The 17763-nt window shown below is 38.1% G+C and overlaps 1 protein-coding gene across 5 annotated transcripts in view; it reads right to left on the bottom strand.

The window, feature by feature from the left end:
- Positions 1 to 280: 280 nt before the first annotated feature.
- Positions 281 to 17763, bottom strand: part of TRABD (TraB domain containing) — a 31465-nt gene continuing 13982 nt past the window's right edge. For 3 of the 5 annotated variants that reach the window (XM_032687218.1, XM_032687217.1, XM_032687216.1), the window contains exons 4-10: positions 14936 to 15102; positions 13985 to 14125; positions 8912 to 9022; positions 7374 to 7513; positions 5461 to 5633; positions 4610 to 4721; positions 281 to 3517 (exon numbers count right to left, since the gene is read on the bottom strand). In XM_032687218.1, the coding sequence (XP_032543109.1) occupies positions 3343 to 3517; positions 4610 to 4721; positions 5461 to 5633; positions 7374 to 7513; positions 8912 to 9022; positions 13985 to 14125; positions 14936 to 15102 (1019 nt within the window). In that variant the 3' untranslated portion in view covers positions 281 to 3342. Of the gene's footprint in view, positions 3518 to 4609; positions 4722 to 5460; positions 5634 to 7373; positions 7514 to 8911; positions 9023 to 13984; positions 14126 to 14935; positions 15103 to 15236; positions 17755 to 17763 lie in introns of those variants that run through there. The other 2 variants (XM_032687222.1, XM_032687219.1) reach the window with 2 other exon arrangements.

The raw sequence follows: 17763 nt of genomic DNA, 5'->3' as shown, positions 1-17763 counted from the left end.
AATTTAAGTACTCACATTGAGCAGTCAAGTCTCCCTGCGTGTTCAGTAGGGGAGAGAAACTATTCTTTCTTCTCTTAACCCATTATATGTGGTAGGTAGGAAACTAGTTCCCCTACTTCAGTATTACACTCAGATGCCCCTCAGCAGGAGTTAATTAGTTCAAGTAATGTTCTTCATAAAAATGTGTTAGTGAAATTAACCTGTACTAGCTCTAGCTAATCAGTGTTTGCTCTCAGTAAAAATACTGGTTAATAAGTAAAACAAATGCCTTCAACAGAAATGGTGGTTAAAATATTTTATTTTTTTATATAATAGAACATACTGCTGTTTACTTTAAATCACTTTAGAGTAAAGGCACACATTGTTAAAAATACTTCAAATTTACATCACATGTACAAATGCATAAAACAGATGTACATGTCACCAAAAAAATACAATATGGCTTCATAAGGTTGAGGCGGGGCTGGGACAATTCAACATATATTTAAATTTTACAGGATGCTGTCAACACTGAAAGGACTGACTAGAACAGAAGAGAATGGACCTAAAGCACTGATTATGTTATATAAATGGTACAACACATTGAATATACAACATCAAGAATTTGTGTATGGATTCATAGAATTGTTAGTTCTGCAAATTCATCACTTTCCAGTGCCACTGAGTAAACAGTGCATGCATATGATCTGCCAATTTGCAACAGTGGGAAGATAAATTGCAAATTCTCCATGCACAAACAGGTTCCTTGAAGAATCTGCTGATATGCTTTGTAAAGAAAAAAAAATGAAACAATAGACTAAAGGTACTGACTGGAAAGAATAACTGAATAACAAACAGACAACTTAGATGGTAATCACTTCTGGCTAAAAAGCATAAAACATTACATCTGCAAGAATGCTCCATGACAATCATTTAGCATTAGTCCCACCCAAGTTTAAGGCTCTTATCTAAAATTTACCTTAGATTTGTTTTCCTTCTTGTAAAAGTACCTGAGCACAGATATCAAAGATCTCCAGAACTTTTAAAATATCTGCAGATACTTTAAAAATCTGTAGATAACTTAAAGCAAAAACATCAATATATTGAATTCTACCAGCTAAATATTCTCAAAAAAACAATCAACAGAACAACATTTTGGTAAGTCAGTAAAGCCAGGAGAAGAGTAAGCTTAAGCTTTTGCTTTCTTCTTTTAAAAATGTACATAAAATGTAATAGAATTGTTCAAATAGGACTGCTTCATTATAAACAATACATTAAATGTTTTTTAAAAACAGGAATGAAAATTCAGGCAGTCACTCTACTCTTCTATAAATTGTTTACAAATGCTGCTTTTCCTCTTGCGAAAAATGGCTGGTGGTTTCTTAAGCACTGATAGACAGAAAATAAAAGGACCTGCCCCCACTGTATTCTGTATTATCATTTACATTTTGTGTCCAAGAACCATGAATTTTGCATGAATTGCTGTCGTTCTCATTTGCAAAGGTTTATTCCCCACACAACTGTAAGGCCCAGAAAAGCACCTAGCATCATCTTAAGAGCTCTGCAGGATCGAGTTAGATTCAGTAAGTGTAAAGACAAACATGCACTTTAATAATTTGCTGCACTGGAACTCATAAAATTTTCAAAGTGTCAAGGCAGAAAAGCATCAGGTTGCATGGACAGACCAGCTCCCAGCAAAGTCAATGCCATCACAGAGAGGAGCATCAGACCCTTAAGTTAATTTTAAAAGGTCAAAAAAGACAACACTGCACAGAAGATACAGGTACATACTTTCAGCAAACAAAAGACTGTACAGGACCATTTCCAACACATAGCTTTGGAAATACATCCCACTGAAAGTGGTTTGTTGATTTTATTGAGCCAACTGAAAACAACAAAGAAACACAAAACACATCACCTTTTCCTCCTCCTGCCTCACACACTGGTTCCCATCTTTCATTCCCAAAAGAAATTAATACAGATAAAAACCTCACTTCAAGCAACTATATATGAGCCTGAGAAGCAAATGGGACTTCCATTCAAATACATCAGGTTAAAACTTTGATATGTCAATATTATCTGTATTGTTGAACTGGGACTAGCTGATTGCAGAGGGCACTTTACAATCACTGACAATCCTGTATAAAAAGAGGGTACAAAAAAATTCCTACAAAATATTAAATTAGAATTTAAAAAATAAAGAAAGAAATAGATTGATGATGGATGACTGTTCTGGATAATTAACAAAGAAAATAACAGCAGTCTGTAGTACCCATAATTCTATGTATAAATAGCAGGTAATACAAATCAAATGCTACAGCTAGTTTGAAAAACTAAATTGAACATTGCTTTCCTATTAAATAGATTAAAATATTCATCCACCGAGAAATTACATTGATAAATAAAATATTTTCATGTATCAAAAATGAGGGGCAGGTACTATCAGTTCCAGACTTCTTACCCAAATATGAAAGGTCTGAGAAACAAAAGTAAATTGTACAGTAGTTCTAGCCTCTTAATTTTACAATACTGAATCCAGCAGGATATGGGTAAATAATACAGTTTAAATAAGCTAATCTAAAGGAACAGAGTGTCCTGTAAACATCTGACACAAACCACATTGCATTCTGATGGGGTGGCTATTCCTTCTCTATGCAGAAGAAAGACAATTCAACTGATGATGGTAATGAGGGATGCAATCTAAAGGCAACGTTCCTGTTCTTCAATAAGGCTTGTAAAAAATTTGAGCAGTGTACGTATGACAGCCTGTACAACTCTGAAATTCCTGGAAAGCTCCTGAATTTAAAAAAAAAAGCCTAAATGTTTTACGTATAAAACACACATTGAGAAGATGTCCTTTTAAATTATGTGTAAAAGTGTCTGGCACCAGAAACAACCACTTGGTATTATTATACCTAAGAAAATAAAAGCAAAGAATCACTCAAGACAAGTGTCCCTGAACTTCGGCAGAGATGCAGCCGATTAGGTTACTTGGTGTTGTTCTGTTCCTCTGGAAAAGAAGTCGTGAACACACACTCTTTAAGCTGCCTGTACTACATCATCAGTAATATATATATTATATATACAGTATGCATATATAATATATATATCTGCATACACATTTCTTTTAGCTCAATCTGGAATCATCTGGTTTCATGCAACACACTTACCAGGAATCAAAACTATTAATTAGGTCATAGCTGGTGTAACTTTAGTATCAAATCTTTTACTATATAGTGATTGACATTGCTCAGCATCAATCAGCTCTGACTGGAATCCTCATCTTCTTTCAGTCCAGTTCACGGGTTGCCTCTATCACCCTTTTTTCAGCCCCTTTCTTCACACAGTACCTCCACGGGATGCTCAATGCTGAGGCACCTCTGTCAGCCTCTGAAGATAGCTCTGTGCTGCTGGCATCGAGAGAACAAACTGAACTGTCCTGTGACCTATTCGGTAGCAGCCATATCCCAGCAGTCCAAAAACTGTTGCTTTTAAGACAAATTTGAAAATCTTACTTGAAGTTGATGGAGGAGGCACACTGAAACAAAAGATAAAAAACAATATTAATATTTGCATGGCTGGTAAGAGCAGGCATTTTCCAATCAAAAAAAGGATCTTTTCTCTCCCTTTCCCCCTTATAGTGCAGGAAATTTTCAGGTAACAGATGCATCATGCATTAACAGTGTATTCTTTCATGTTCAAGGGCTACCTACAAATTAAATAACAACAATAATAAAGCCTTTTCTATTTATGTATGATGCCACTCTTAATGGCTAGTCTCTCTAAATCATATTTTAGACACCTAAATACACCATCTAGGCAGGTCACTGTTTTTTCTGATTTTCACAGACTGAAGAAATGGGTGAGTTGGTTACATAAACACAGTAAACACATGTGATAAGGTAAAGTGTCAATATTTGAAAGGCTCTATTACCCTAAAGCACCACAGACCAATACTACCAGGTCATATTATAATACCTTCTGTATTTATGAAGTCCTGACCTTTGCGGCTTTATAGGATACGCAGTCTGAACATTTTTATTCTTCAACTCTGTCTTTTAAAAAGCACATACATCTATTTTAATAGGTATCCGGAGCAAGAGTTCACCAGATACATGGCTTAAATCAGCCCACATATAGATATACACATTAAAACAAGTCATTGCTTACATATACAGTTAAGAATAGGCTACAAGCAACTGTGACATTAAGCTTGCCAGAGCCAGCAGTGTCCTGACACAACAAAAGCTTTAAATCCAATAGTTTATATTTACCTAAGGTAGACTGGCAGCCTGGTTTTGTTTTCACCATCTTCTACAGCCCCAATTTGAATTCTCATTTTAAAAGACTTTAATGAGGACCAATTAATTTTCTTTCTACATAAGGACATTCTCGTCTCTACTTCCCTCCATATTCAACTATTTACTTCTTTCCTTTGATATTTTTCTTTGCTGTAAGCACAATGTGCAAGCACTGCACAGCAAGTCAGTGAGCTGACACGGGAGAGATACAGCAGTGATGTTTCTTCAAGCCATGACGACCAACCAAAAAACCTCCAAAGAAACTAATTACTACTGGTTTTTAGCAAAAGAAGCAGTTACATCAACATGTAGGAAAGGACGACTGTTACCTCATTATTTCCTGGATCTTTAAGTCAGAATTCCAGTTCTTCTCAATTCCAGGTACATGACCCATGCCAACAACACCAACTACAACAGCCGGGATATACCTTCTAGGCTCATCTGAGAAAGAGAGGTGGAGAAAAGGAAACACACTCATAAAAGAATTTCAAGCCAGAAATAAATAACAATGTGTGAGAATACCAAATTCATTTTTCCAGGACATGGGGACTCTTATGACCAGATACTGAAACCCTGTTACATACTCATCTCACCTACTGCCTCTTTCACTGGAAGTCTGAAAAAATCAGCACAGTTTTTAGATTTTCAAGAATCACTTGTTTTGTAAACAGACATGGTGCTCATACTCCAGCCTCAGGGTGAAAGGCTCAGCAGATACAAGGTAAATTGATTTCTTTCTTTCTCTGGGTAGGTCATGTTTCTTTGCTGCTTATCAGGAACAGCCCTGGTCTTTGCTGTCTACTGAACAGAGAGCTTTCTCCACCACTTTGGACACTGGCAGCTGGCACACACCCAAACTGTGACAACACCTGGGCTAACAATTTGAGAACAACGCTCAAGTCTGTGAAGTAGACCTGGCCTCAGCAACTGCAAAACCCAGACCATTGACATGCAGCAGTTGACCAGTCATCGTTAGACCACTGCAACATGTGCCAACTCTCACCCTCACCTCCCAGCTACCATCCAAATTTCACAACACCCAGTGGAGATCAAAATATTGTTCCTGCTCTACGTGGTATCAACTGAAGAGATTAACATTAATTTTTAATTTTTTTAAGCACTGTATCTTATGTGACAGAGAACACCTTGCTGGTTATGATATCTGTTATAAAACAATTACTTTCTGAAGCTCGAGGTAGTTCTATCTGCTTTGCTGCTTGCTTCAGCATGTATGTCAAGTAAATATCTCGTTCTGAGACAATCGTTCGATGAAGATCAGGGAATTCTCCAATCATTTCTGCCATCATCTGCTCCAGTAAATCCTTCTGTTTGCATTTCTCCACATCATCTTTACTGAAAGAAAGGTAAGTTTTCTCAGTATCTGTTATGTTTTTAGAGGCCAACACAGACAAATCAATGAATAAAAACAATTGGGCATTATACACATTATTTACCGAAACACATGTTCTACAGTTCTCCTACCTCCGTTATCCTTTCCAAAAGGGAAACAATCTCCATAAACCTGTAAAACTGGATACCTAACAATGCCTCTACAGTGAGGCAAAGGGAAAGAAGAAAGGTCACTTGCCTTTAGACAGTTCAACTGGATTTTTCCCCTTCCCACTTTAAAAGCTGACAACTCAGCAAGACCACTAGGGCTTCAAAAGCAACACTTATGGTGCCCACTTTCAGTCTGTGTTAAAAGCTTAGAAGAGCCAACACAGAGCACTTCTGAGGAAGCAGATCACTGAACACACAGAGGCTCTACTTAAGGAACAAAAAAAGCACACCATAAGGGACAGTCTGAGGGGATGGAAAGATATGTGCAGATTCCTAGCGTCAGTCACAGGTCTTCAGCAGAGAAGCCAAAGTTTTAAGTCAATTCCCAGAAAAGAATAGAAAATAGGCAGGAAATGAAAAGTAAGAACTGCAGGAGTAAATGTAAGGAGCTTTTCTAATTTTCGTAGGTGCTGTAAACCCTTCTGCTTGCACCCACAGCTGTGGTACAGCCATAGCTTGCAGCAACAGAATTATCTGGGTTTGCATGTCTACTGAAGAATTATGTCAAACACACTTCCTTTAGTTTCCAAGATGAAAAGGACATTACAAATGTCAACAGAGGAACTGAAAGCAGAAATGCACTGCTAGCTTCCAACAGATCACAGAAACATCATGTTGAACTATTACTCCATTTTCCATAGAATCTCATGTGCATGGCTGGGTGCACAGTATTCCTCCCCCCCACCGCACGCTCCCCAATGATTTCCCAACTATAAATACCTTTGCTTTTCAACCTCTATCCACATGTTATGTTTAAAAATCAATTGCATGACAACAACTGAGATGTTACGGCCAAGTTTCAGTGGGAAGCTGGCATGTATATACCATAATTATCTTAATATTGCAGCTGAAGACCAAAACGTTCTTAGGATGGACAAAGAACGGGAGAAAATGCACAGGAATATATCCTCTGATGTCCCCCAAAAGCTTGGAAAGAGTCTCATGCTGGTATTAGACCAGTAGTAGTAAGAAAGTGAAAGGTAGTAAGAAAACTTACTTCATGCATGAACTATAGTTAATGGCTTGAAAGAGGGTCAAACTCATTTTACAGATTAATGTAACAGCAAGTATTTACCAGAAATCACAGTTAAGTAAATGCTAAAACTGCAAAACAGGTCTGATTAACACAAATACAGTTTGAACCCTGGCCCAACTTTAAGAGCCTGTAAAAAAATGCCATATATCACTGCATGAGCTGTGCAGAGTTCCAGTCACAAGGTATGAGAGAGGCACTGAGATTCAGGGACCAAGAATTTTAAGAAGTTTTTTGTAAGTTCACCAGGAACTCTCCAGCACCAAATCTTTTGCTTCATCGGGAAGTAAGGCATCAAACAACAATTAAAGAAAGAGCTGGAACAAGATCAGGAAAGAAACTTTCTTTTCAAAAATACCTGTTATTGCAGGGTAGTTTGTACATTTATCCTTCTTGCTAACTTCAAATTTTATTGCATCAGGCTGTGTACCCTTATACTAAAGTCAAACTGAGGAACTGAACAATTCACCCTGACAAACATATGGGATGCTTATTCATACCTGATTGGGTCAGACAAGAAGCAAAGGCCCCAACCAAGCTTGACTTTTTGCCAGAAGGAAAGTGCAGCAATTGCTCTCTTAAATGTAACAGGGATGGGTCGGTCACCAAGATGGAATTTACAGAAGGGTACTTTACTGGCCTGAAAGAGAAGATACAAATCACTAGTCAACATTTCATACTGCAGCACAGTACATCCTTATTAATGGAATGTTAACGTTTTATTGTGTCATACAAGGTACCTTGAAAAAGAGCAAGTAGTGTCATACTTCAACATAAAAAAATATTTTGGTTTTGCAGTAAATAAAATTTACAAAATACTACTTCATAAAGGAATAAATCAGCTACACAATGTGGTAGGTATTACAGTTAAAACACTAAGTTGTAATGCCACACTCTTTAGGTTAATTTTACTGAAGCAGAAAGCTTCTGCTTACCACTACATAAGGTGAGCAATGGGGCTTGATATCTATCTGGGTCTGAATAAAGTTAAGGTGAAACAACTGCAATCATTTCACTTTTACCTAGGATTTGTCAGGATCATCAATTTTTCAGTTTGTCATGGTAAAATATATTCAAGGAGGAGGTTATGAAACAAGAACTGATACCAGACCACGAGATAACGTGAGGTGAGACTTGGCTGTAGTTCATACTGACAAATTTTAGTGCAGCACAGACTTTCTAGAAAATTATTTCCTATGCACAGTTGTTTAAAAATTTCAAGCAATCACTTTAGAATAGGACAGAGCTATTTTTTTCTTCTTTCCCACTTAAAATGTTTCATTCTGGTCTAGAATGCTCAAGAAAATACACCTTGAAAAAGTTTTCTTTTTATTAAGGATAAATACACTAAATTATTCCAGATTCTTTATCGGCAATGTTATCTCAGATTTCCTTATTAATACATAATTTCCCTAAAACCAGCAAGATGCATTCTGCAATGTGGATATGTACATGGAAAATAGTGTCCCAGTGCTCCCAGACAAAAAAAAAAAAAAAAAAAAAAAAAAAGATTAGTGTGATACATAGCTACTATTTAATTCCATGTATCACAGATGGCAGTAGTACAAAAGGGAACGTTAGAAGACCAGATAGGAGTAACAGACCAGTCAGATATTTCACTTCCCCAATCTTTCCGGATTAATGTGTTAGATCTCATTAATACTTTAGAGCTGGTTTTCACAGCCTGAAATCCTGACACCACCAACGGTGGGACCACGATCAAGACTCAGAATTCAAAAACAATTACTTTAAAGGAACTAAATTATTAATGAAAACAAGTGCCATCAGAAATATCATCAAGAAAAACCCTTATTGTTTGAAGTCTTTTTGGAGTTGCTTTCATACCACTTATGGCTACAAACTTTTGTGCCTTCGAGTACACTTCGAAGCTGAAAATGATTCTTACTATTTCATTGGCTTCAGCAGAGCTATGGCCAGAGTGCTCTTTCGAGTTAGTGACAAAATTATTTTAGTTAGTTCAACTCTGAGAGCAAAAGGCCAGTAATCTGACCTCAGAAAAGCCATTTCAAGTTCACACCTCTTTGAAAGCCTCCCTGAATTCTCCTCCTGGGGCCATTCCCAGCTGTTCTGTGATGTGAGCAGAAACCTTCAGAAGCAGCATTTGCATCAATCCAGACATGACTCCATTCTGGCAGAAGAGGAAGAAAAACAAAAAAAATAAATCAATAAGCTGTGTGGATTTCTAAGAATGCACTATTCACAGTAATGAAAAAAAATCATTATTTTTATGAAGAAGCAGCACTGAAGCTATCTTTGGAGCCAATTCACTGATCAATACAGTTCATATTTCAGTTTTTATCAGTTTACCTCACTGTGCAGCCAAAGTATTCTCACCTTCAACAAAAATGTATGGCAGAGTTAAGAAAAGAAAGGAGGACAGCCAGACTTAATTCAGTCTATATTTACTCTGCCTGCTTGAAGAAACTATCTGAATAACTTTTCTGGATACAAAAAAATAAAGGGATCACAAGAGTATATTCCATTGAATGCACAGTGAACACCATGTCATACAGACAGTGAAGTGAATATCCAGTGGGCTAATCACAGACACATCCATAATCCTGGAAAACACTAGACTGAGGACTGGTTAGGTTAACAGATGCAGAAACAGAGAATCTAGCATTGTACAAGAAATTGCAGTGCATGACTTTGGCATATAAGACCTTAGAAGAGACCTTACAGTTCTGAGTATGACTAACTCCCACAAGCAGATTGAAAGTTCTCTACTACTTTTTTGAACAGAGACTTAAAATCAAAACTATTATTTTTAAAAAGAAAAAAAAAATTCCCCTATGTATATTTATGCAAAATTTTTCTTCCCTGACCTTTTACAAAAAACAATCAAAAAACACCCATTCAGAGATGTCCCTTCTGTCCAGCTCTGGTTGTCCTCAACCAGAGGACAACCTAAAACTCAGTGGATGAGTCCCAAAACGTAACCTGCACCCTGGTTACACAGCCCCTCCAATGTGGCATCAGCCCATAATGCTACCAAAAGAGGCACTGCCCCTTCTCTCACCGAAGGTTTATTTCCTGCGACATCACCAGTTTCATGCAACTGAAGATGAGGCTGCACAGGACAGCCTGAGTTAATGTAGCTGCTGGAAGTTATCAGAGAAAGGTTCTGGTCTTCATTCCTTGCTCAAATGACCCACCCCGTGCCAGATTTAATGCTTGTGTGACCTCTCCAAAGGCTGTAGGCAGTTTCTGCAGTTAAATGGACTCGAGTCACTGAGGACCAGAACTGGAAAAGAGAGGGGCTATTTTCAAAGAAAACTGATTATCTGCTTTATCATACTACAAACTAGCAACCATGGCAGAAAGTCAGGTGCTGGGCTCCCGGGGGGGCTGAGGAAAAAAGAAGGCAATCAAGCTAAATCAAGCTAAAAGCGCCCAGGGAAGAAGGATTTTCAGAAGTTCAGAGCAGATGTCCACAAAAAAAAAAAAAAAAAGGATAATGCAGCCTGAGGTTATTTACTAGTTGATCTCCCCTTCAGGATTGGTGCACCTGAAGTTGCATTTTTACACTGTGACAGAAGATTCATCCTACTGGCTAACAGAGGGATGCATCCATGAAGTGTGTCTGAGTTGTCTGTGCTCTTAACCTGCATGAAACTCAGTGCCTGCTGTATTTGTTTAGCATCAAGGAGATAAAAGCTGACAAGCAGCCCTATGTAGCAGCAACCAGCAATAACTGGCCAGCCAGATACTGCTGGGGGATAAAGAGCAAAATGTACAAAAAATGATGAGAGCTAAACAGTAAAGGAGGTTGTTATCAATACCAGATTATTCAGTGTCAGATAAAGGAAAGTTGAACACAAAAGAAAATTAAATCCTGAGTGGATGGCAATAATTTTGTAGGTGAGATGCAACAGCCATAAACACAAAGCAATGCACAAGTATACAGAAATTTAAGTGCACAGGCAGAAGGATGCAAAGCTATTAGCACACAGGAAAGAGAAAGCAAAACACCAGTTTTATCAGCCCAATGTTGAACAGCAGTCAGAAAACAAGAAGAGTAAGAGGGATTATCAGGAAAGGAACATTATGGAAACATGAATGTGCTGCTGTACAACCCTGGGCAGACTCCTGTCTTGAAAGCAAGATACTTCAACTAGAAAATGTGCAGAGAAAGACAAAACATATGAGATTAAAGACATTAAATACTCATGAGGCTTACAAAAAGATGACTGAGGAAGATACACTGCTGGACACCATGACTAGCATGGAGACAGTGAAAAGGACAGGAAGAGGGAGGAATATCCCGGCAAAGTACAGCTGCAGGTTTCAAGGCCTTTCCCCACACATCTGCTATTGGCAGCTGCCAGAGGGCTTCTGAAGAACATAAATCTTCCACTGGACTCAGCACAGGAACATTTATACTATGTATGGGAATGCAGCCTATGGAGGAGGTCCTGGAGGTACTCTCTGACCACATAAGAAGTCACAGATCCAGCACCAACTGCAAAAACAAACCATCTATAATTTCATCCAGAATTCTTTTAAAACCCCTAATTCCCATGGAAGAAGCCATAACAGCCTGGACACCCTGAGCCTGGAACTTGTTTTCCTACTGCTGCAAGTGCAATGGAGGTTAGACTTTAAAACACTAGTGAAGGTAGTAAGTGAATAGCAGTCTGCTCCTGTCCATATGGATGTTCCCATCACCTACCGATTCATATTATATCCATTTTATTTAACAGGACAATACTGTGGGTTACCTAAACATGGAGGTCTATATAACAAAGTGCAAAATGAGCTTTTTTCACTAGTCAGAAGCATTATGAAAATCAACATTACAATATATTGCTCCACAAGGTAACTTCAAACAAAAAGAAAAGGTTAAACTAAGATTCTTCTGTCACTAGCTCACTTTCTCTTCTGCCCCAGAACAAGGTTTCTCAACTCCTCCTCTGTGCCAGGACTAGCAACCTTAAACCACAGGGAGATGATGCAGCTGAAAAACAAGCCCTGTTCAGACTAACACAGGGCCACTGTACGGACACAGGAGGGATAGCGGAACCAGGAAGCCAGGGGAGAAGATAAGACAAAACCTGTCTTACCAGTTAGGTTCAAGCCAAGTGTTACTGTGCAACTTCAAGTTATCCACATTTGAGCCAAATACCAGTTTGCTTGGTGTTGCTTTCCTTAATGGAAAGCGAACGAGTAGTTCTCTGCAAACAACTGTAACGGTTTTGAAATTCAAGGAGGGGCTAAAGGAAATCTGGTTTTAACTAGCAGCAATAGCTTGATAAACTGTGGATGCCAATGATCCACTGCAAGTATGTTTGTTTCATGTTAACATTCTGCTCAGTTTCCATCTTCAGTTAAGAGCAGTGAAATGCAATTTTGCTGCTTCATATTTATGTAAGTGATTACAAAAAGACAGTTTGTTTAGTTTTTTTCCTAATTCCCTAACTCAGGATGAAAGTTGCAGCTGTTTTGACTTTCAGTGCAGCTTTTGGGCCTGAATGAATGCACATTTCAATGTGAGGAGGCAACTAAAGCATAACTAAGCAACTTACCAACTGTTTTGATTCTTATGAGAGAAAAACAAAGTCTTTTGAATGAGACAGTTGGACTGTTCTTCCTGGTTTTCCCTGTATAACCCATGCTGCTAGTGAATCAAAGGGAAAAGGTTGTTGGTTTTTTTTTTTAATTGAGACTATCAATAGAGAAATATGTTCTTTAAAAGGCCCAATGTCCAATTTGTATTATTTGCATTAACCCTGGTGACAAAGGAAACTAAGATTGAGCTGTAACAATAGGAGGGATCCTTGTATTGTTGTCTGGCTTTGAAGCCAATAGAGTCTGTATCTCCTACTGTCTGCACACAAGATCACTTCAAGAACTGGTAGGAAGAGGTAATTACAAAGCTGCCAGCATGAATTTACATCACGGAGAAAAAAAAAGTCTGGTGTTTTATTTTCATTGTCCTTTTCTTCTTAACAGAGAAGCACAGCAAGAATTGTTGCATTTAGCTTTGACATTAAAAAAAAACAACTTCTGTGCCTGTTTACAAGGTCAGAAGATCCTCAGCTATGCTGCTCTGGTGGTTGTGAACATGCATTTTTTGGCTACATGCATCAGAATAATCCACCTTACCTAAAATAACAGATGAATGCAGCAATTCATGCAATATGCAAGTGTTTTACAATGTTCTTTCCTTTGATAGGGCATAAATAAAGAAAACAGGAACGATGCATTATTGCCTAACTCTGAGTCAGAAAGCCTGCTCTGAAACACCGTGTGCACACACATATAACCAGCCCCAAGCCACTGCAAGTGCTTCTGCAGATTATATTTCTATTGGGGGTGCAGTCCTGGAAATTCCCCAATTACATCAATAAAACAATTCCAATATACAATTACCACACACCCAAAATAACAATCTATGAACTTCTTCAACCAACCGGACTCAAGTGTCCTGTCATTTTTAAGTCAACTTTGTGGTGTTTCACTGAGCCTAACTTAAAATTAATTTAAATACAAGCTAATTGAGTGAAAGTGAAAAAACACAGGACAACACTTATTCTGCAAATACATGCCAGACATGTCAATGTCAAGCTGCCAGGGTAGTTACAATTTGAATGGAATCCCACACTTTTCAGCCCAGATTTTTCAAAAACCTCCCTCAGGATCTACTGTCAATTACAAACTACTCAAAAGACAAGTGGATAGGAATTAAAGAGCAACACACTAGGATGAAGAAGGAATGCAGCTAAACAGACAATACCAAAATTAAGTGCTCCTTAAATAGCTGTGATATAGATGCAGATTGCAGGAATAATAATTGCAAAGTTAAACTTGTGTCCTGCAAATGGAGCAGCTGTTAAATACAGTAGGATCCCTGCCAAGGTCAACAACTGCCCAAATGATCCTATGAAACGACCTGCCAAAACGATGTTGTGAAACAAAGTCCTTGATGCTTAGAAAAAAGAAAATACCCAAACCTAACTTTGCCACTGTAACAGTATTCTCACTTAGGTCGACAATATTAGGTTCCCAGCTGGTGGGAACACTGGTTTTGGTTGCAACTTGACAAATTGCTCTTAACATAAGCCTTTAATTTTCACTGTAGGAATCATACCTGCTTTATAGCTTGTTGAAGTTTTTCCAAATTTATTTCTTTGGCTTCTTTTAGTAATGTCTTTTCATCCATCTTTAACATAGAAACTCTGTACTGGCATAGTTCCACCACAACTACATCAGGCTGCACTTCTTGTATTGTCTGAAAAAAATGAATTTATTTACACTGCTTTAGAAAGGAATAAACGGAAATGCAGCCAATATCAATACTTTAAAGAGAAAAGGGACTTAAAAAGCACATTCCAACAATCATTTTCAATTAAAAAAACAGTGGAATAGTAAATAAGAGTTCTCCAAATAGCTATGTATTGAGAAAAATATTAAGGAAGCAAACTGCCTTAGTTCCTGGATGCTGTGGGACAGGAAGATGAAGAACACATTGTGCTGGGGAGGGGAGCAGGAAAGAAACACTTGATGTTAAACTTTTCACATTCACAAAATTAATTTGACCATACTCTGTGATTATTTGCAATCTGAGTAAGAACCATGGTTGATGATTCTGGCACAAGATTCCTCCCCCTCTAGCTCCTGGATAATAAAGCCACTCTGAACTGCAGATTTCACATGAGGTACAGTATGAAATTGTTCCTACTTGCACCATTCTGGATCCAAGTTTGGGACAGCATGGTTTTACAGCCAAGTATTATACAGGCAACATAAGTTTCACTAGAGAGATTTCAACTTGCAACACTGACACTGTATCAGCATTTCTTTTTTTAAGGACAAATAAAAATATTTGAGATGGGAGAGCAATGTATTGCATCAAAAATTATTACTATACATGTCTGCCTCTCATCCCACAGTGCTGTTAGCCTTTCAACAGTCAACTAGAAAAAACAGAGCCTGAAGGTTACAGTACAGAACCAAGTCAGAGAGTTACATTTTATTCTACTTAATGCTAAGTTGACAACATTATAAACATGCTGCTGAAGGACTCACACTTAGCATTTACCTTTACTACATCCTTTTTGCTGCTGTCACTGAAGTGAGCTGTTCCAACCACATACACTTTAGAACCATCCTCAGTGTCAAGCTCAGTCACAGTGCTTGGTAAAGCAGGCTTTTTCTGCCTCTTCTTCAACTTCATCTCCAGGAGAATTTTAAATGCATCTGCATCAGCTATAAGTGTAAAGAAAAACAAAAGAAAAGCCCACATGATATAAAGTGCAGGTAAGTAAAACAGAAAATAAAAATGTCGCCACTAAACAGCAGAGCAGAGCTAAAAGGCCATTGATTTACCACTGTAATCTTACATTCAATTCTGAGGCTACATCATTGAGAGTGCCATCACTGGAGAGGCTGCCTCCAAGCATGGGTCTCAGTCCAGGTTTCCTACCCTGTGGACACTGGGACAGGTTGTCCACGCAGTTCAGTAAGGGAAAGAGAGAAGCTGTGTGGCAGGTGAGGTGGATAGAGAAGCAAAGAATACTTAGAAAAGGTATACACTAAATTCGGAAAAAAAAAAAGAACATTTTTTAAATTCTAAAACAAAATTGTCCCCTTTTGGGATTTTTATCTATATAAAAGATAGCAACACATGTACACTGGTGTGACTGTGCTGGCAGTCAACTGCACATATTGGCACACACAGGATACCTATAGTACCAACCTTAGCCTTTTCCGTGATTAACACACCAGAGATCAGTACACAATTAAAAATTAAACCTCAAGAGGTAGTTAGGTCAGGAAACCGATCATTTTTCCCTAGTTTCAACAAACTATTTAAGATCAAAACGGTACAAGGTGACTTTAGCCCATCTATGTCAAGCCTGCCATATGGAAAATAGGAGGATCTATCAGTTCTGTCACTTGTTGCTTGTTAAATGCCAGATAGCCTCATTAACTGAGATAGAGAAGCTTCAACTCTACATCACTGGAAAATATAGTCACTTTGAATGAGTATCTTAGAGCTGTAATGCATCTTAGAAAAAAAAGTATCAAGCAGGAAAGCAGAGTTTTGTTTCCAACCAACTCTCTTTCTCTGGCAAGCTGCTGTACAAGTTAGCAGAGGTCTCAAGTGGTCTCCAGAAGCCTGGAATAGGATCATAATCCCAGGGGAAAAAAAAAAAGGTTAGTGAACAGTTTGCAGGCAAGATGTCAAAGATGTAGATAAATTAGCCTCCTACCATACATTCGTTTAATGAATCTGGTTTAACTGTGTGGTTCTGGCCCCAGATCTGTCCCACAAATACTTATAAGACTTTACGTAAAAAAAGCCAAAAAACCAACAAAACCAAACCAAACCAAAAAACCTCCACCCAAATAAAACAAACAAACAAACAAACAAAAAGCCCCCCAAATTAAAAAAACCTCACCCAAAACAAAAGCAACCTTTCAACATCCTTCTCAGTCAGAATTTCAGCAGCCTATGACTTCATAGTCAATACCCAAGAACATGGTGTGTTGCAATCAGTACTGTCTGAGCTAAGACAATGTTGCTGCCAAAGCAGATGGTGATGCTAAGGAGAAAGTAGGGAAAACGACTGAAAAAGGAAGAAGAGGTAGAGCTGTTGCATTTGTAGCACTCTCAGTCACCTAATAATAAAAACAGCCATGGTAGATCAAACAAAATCCACCTAAGCAAATATCCTGCCTCCCACAATGGTCAAAAGTGGACGTCTAAGGGAGAATATGATAAATGGGGACGCGTGCACATACTTGCCCCAAATACTCTCCTAGCCTAAAGATATTTATGGTTCAGATTCCCCCAGCTGAAAGCAGTTTCTACATGTTCGGTAACTCTTAAAGGATGTAACCTGTATTTATTTTTCAAGCCTTCCCCTCATATATATGCTCAGAACTGGACTGAATAATGTTTCATGTGAAGAAAAACTGCTGTAACGGTGCAGTACTAGATGTTATAATTTAAGGACATAATCAAGGAAAACATTCCCAGGAACAGCAATGGTTTTTATTAAACCAACTTCTATATCTGGAGAAAAAAGTAATATAAATTAATCTGCTTCTTTATGTCTGAATATATTTCCCATAGCTTTAGTCAAGGCTCTGTTTGCTCCCATGAAAGCTGACATCCCTGGAGATTATTCAGCAACTTCAGCATTATAGTAATTTTGCTGTTACTAATTTGCCCTAAGGTGGTTCAGAGCCTATTATTTGCCAGAAAGCACAATCTGAATGTTCCTATTGATATAAATGAGCACTGTATACATTAATATCACAACAGTATATCAATATACATACAGCAAATCCTAAGAAGCCTTTGTTTTCTCCTCCAGAGAAAGAAATGCCTGCCCTTATTTGATCCTTACCAATGACAGGGGAGGATCGATACACTTCCTTGGCTTCGCAGGACAGTTTTGGTTGGAATACTTCTGTTCTTACATCCTGCAGGATTGGCCTTCTTATCAAAACATTATCATGCTAGCATGGGCAACGCATTCCATTTGGGACAACTGATCAACATTGAATCACTAGATGCCAGACTGCTGAAGCAAACCATACTTATGCATCAGTGGCTTAGTAAGCAATGACTGAGCTCAAAACAGTATCTGAGTGTATGTATTAAATCTTAAAATATTTACTTTCTTTTTAAAGTATGGGATCAGCAAACTGACAATCGATATGTCATTACTCTTTCTAAATTTGATTTACACAACCGGGCCTTGAAACAAATCATGAACAGATTAAGTCGGATGTGACCTTATTCACAGCTCCCTTTGTGCTAACAGCCACGTCCGTATTAGGTAAGGAAAAGTTAAGGACATTTAGTTTAATACACTTCCAACGTGATACACCCTCCCCAGTCAAACCAGAAACATA

The sequence above is a fragment of the Chiroxiphia lanceolata genome, chromosome 5, assembly GCF_009829145.1.
Source record: "Chiroxiphia lanceolata isolate bChiLan1 chromosome 5, bChiLan1.pri, whole genome shotgun sequence".
In the NCBI taxonomy this organism is placed as follows: Eukaryota; Metazoa; Chordata; class Aves; order Passeriformes; family Pipridae; genus Chiroxiphia; species Chiroxiphia lanceolata.
Note: the sequence above shows the minus strand (reverse complement) of the source record. Positions and strands in the feature narration are given on the sequence as shown.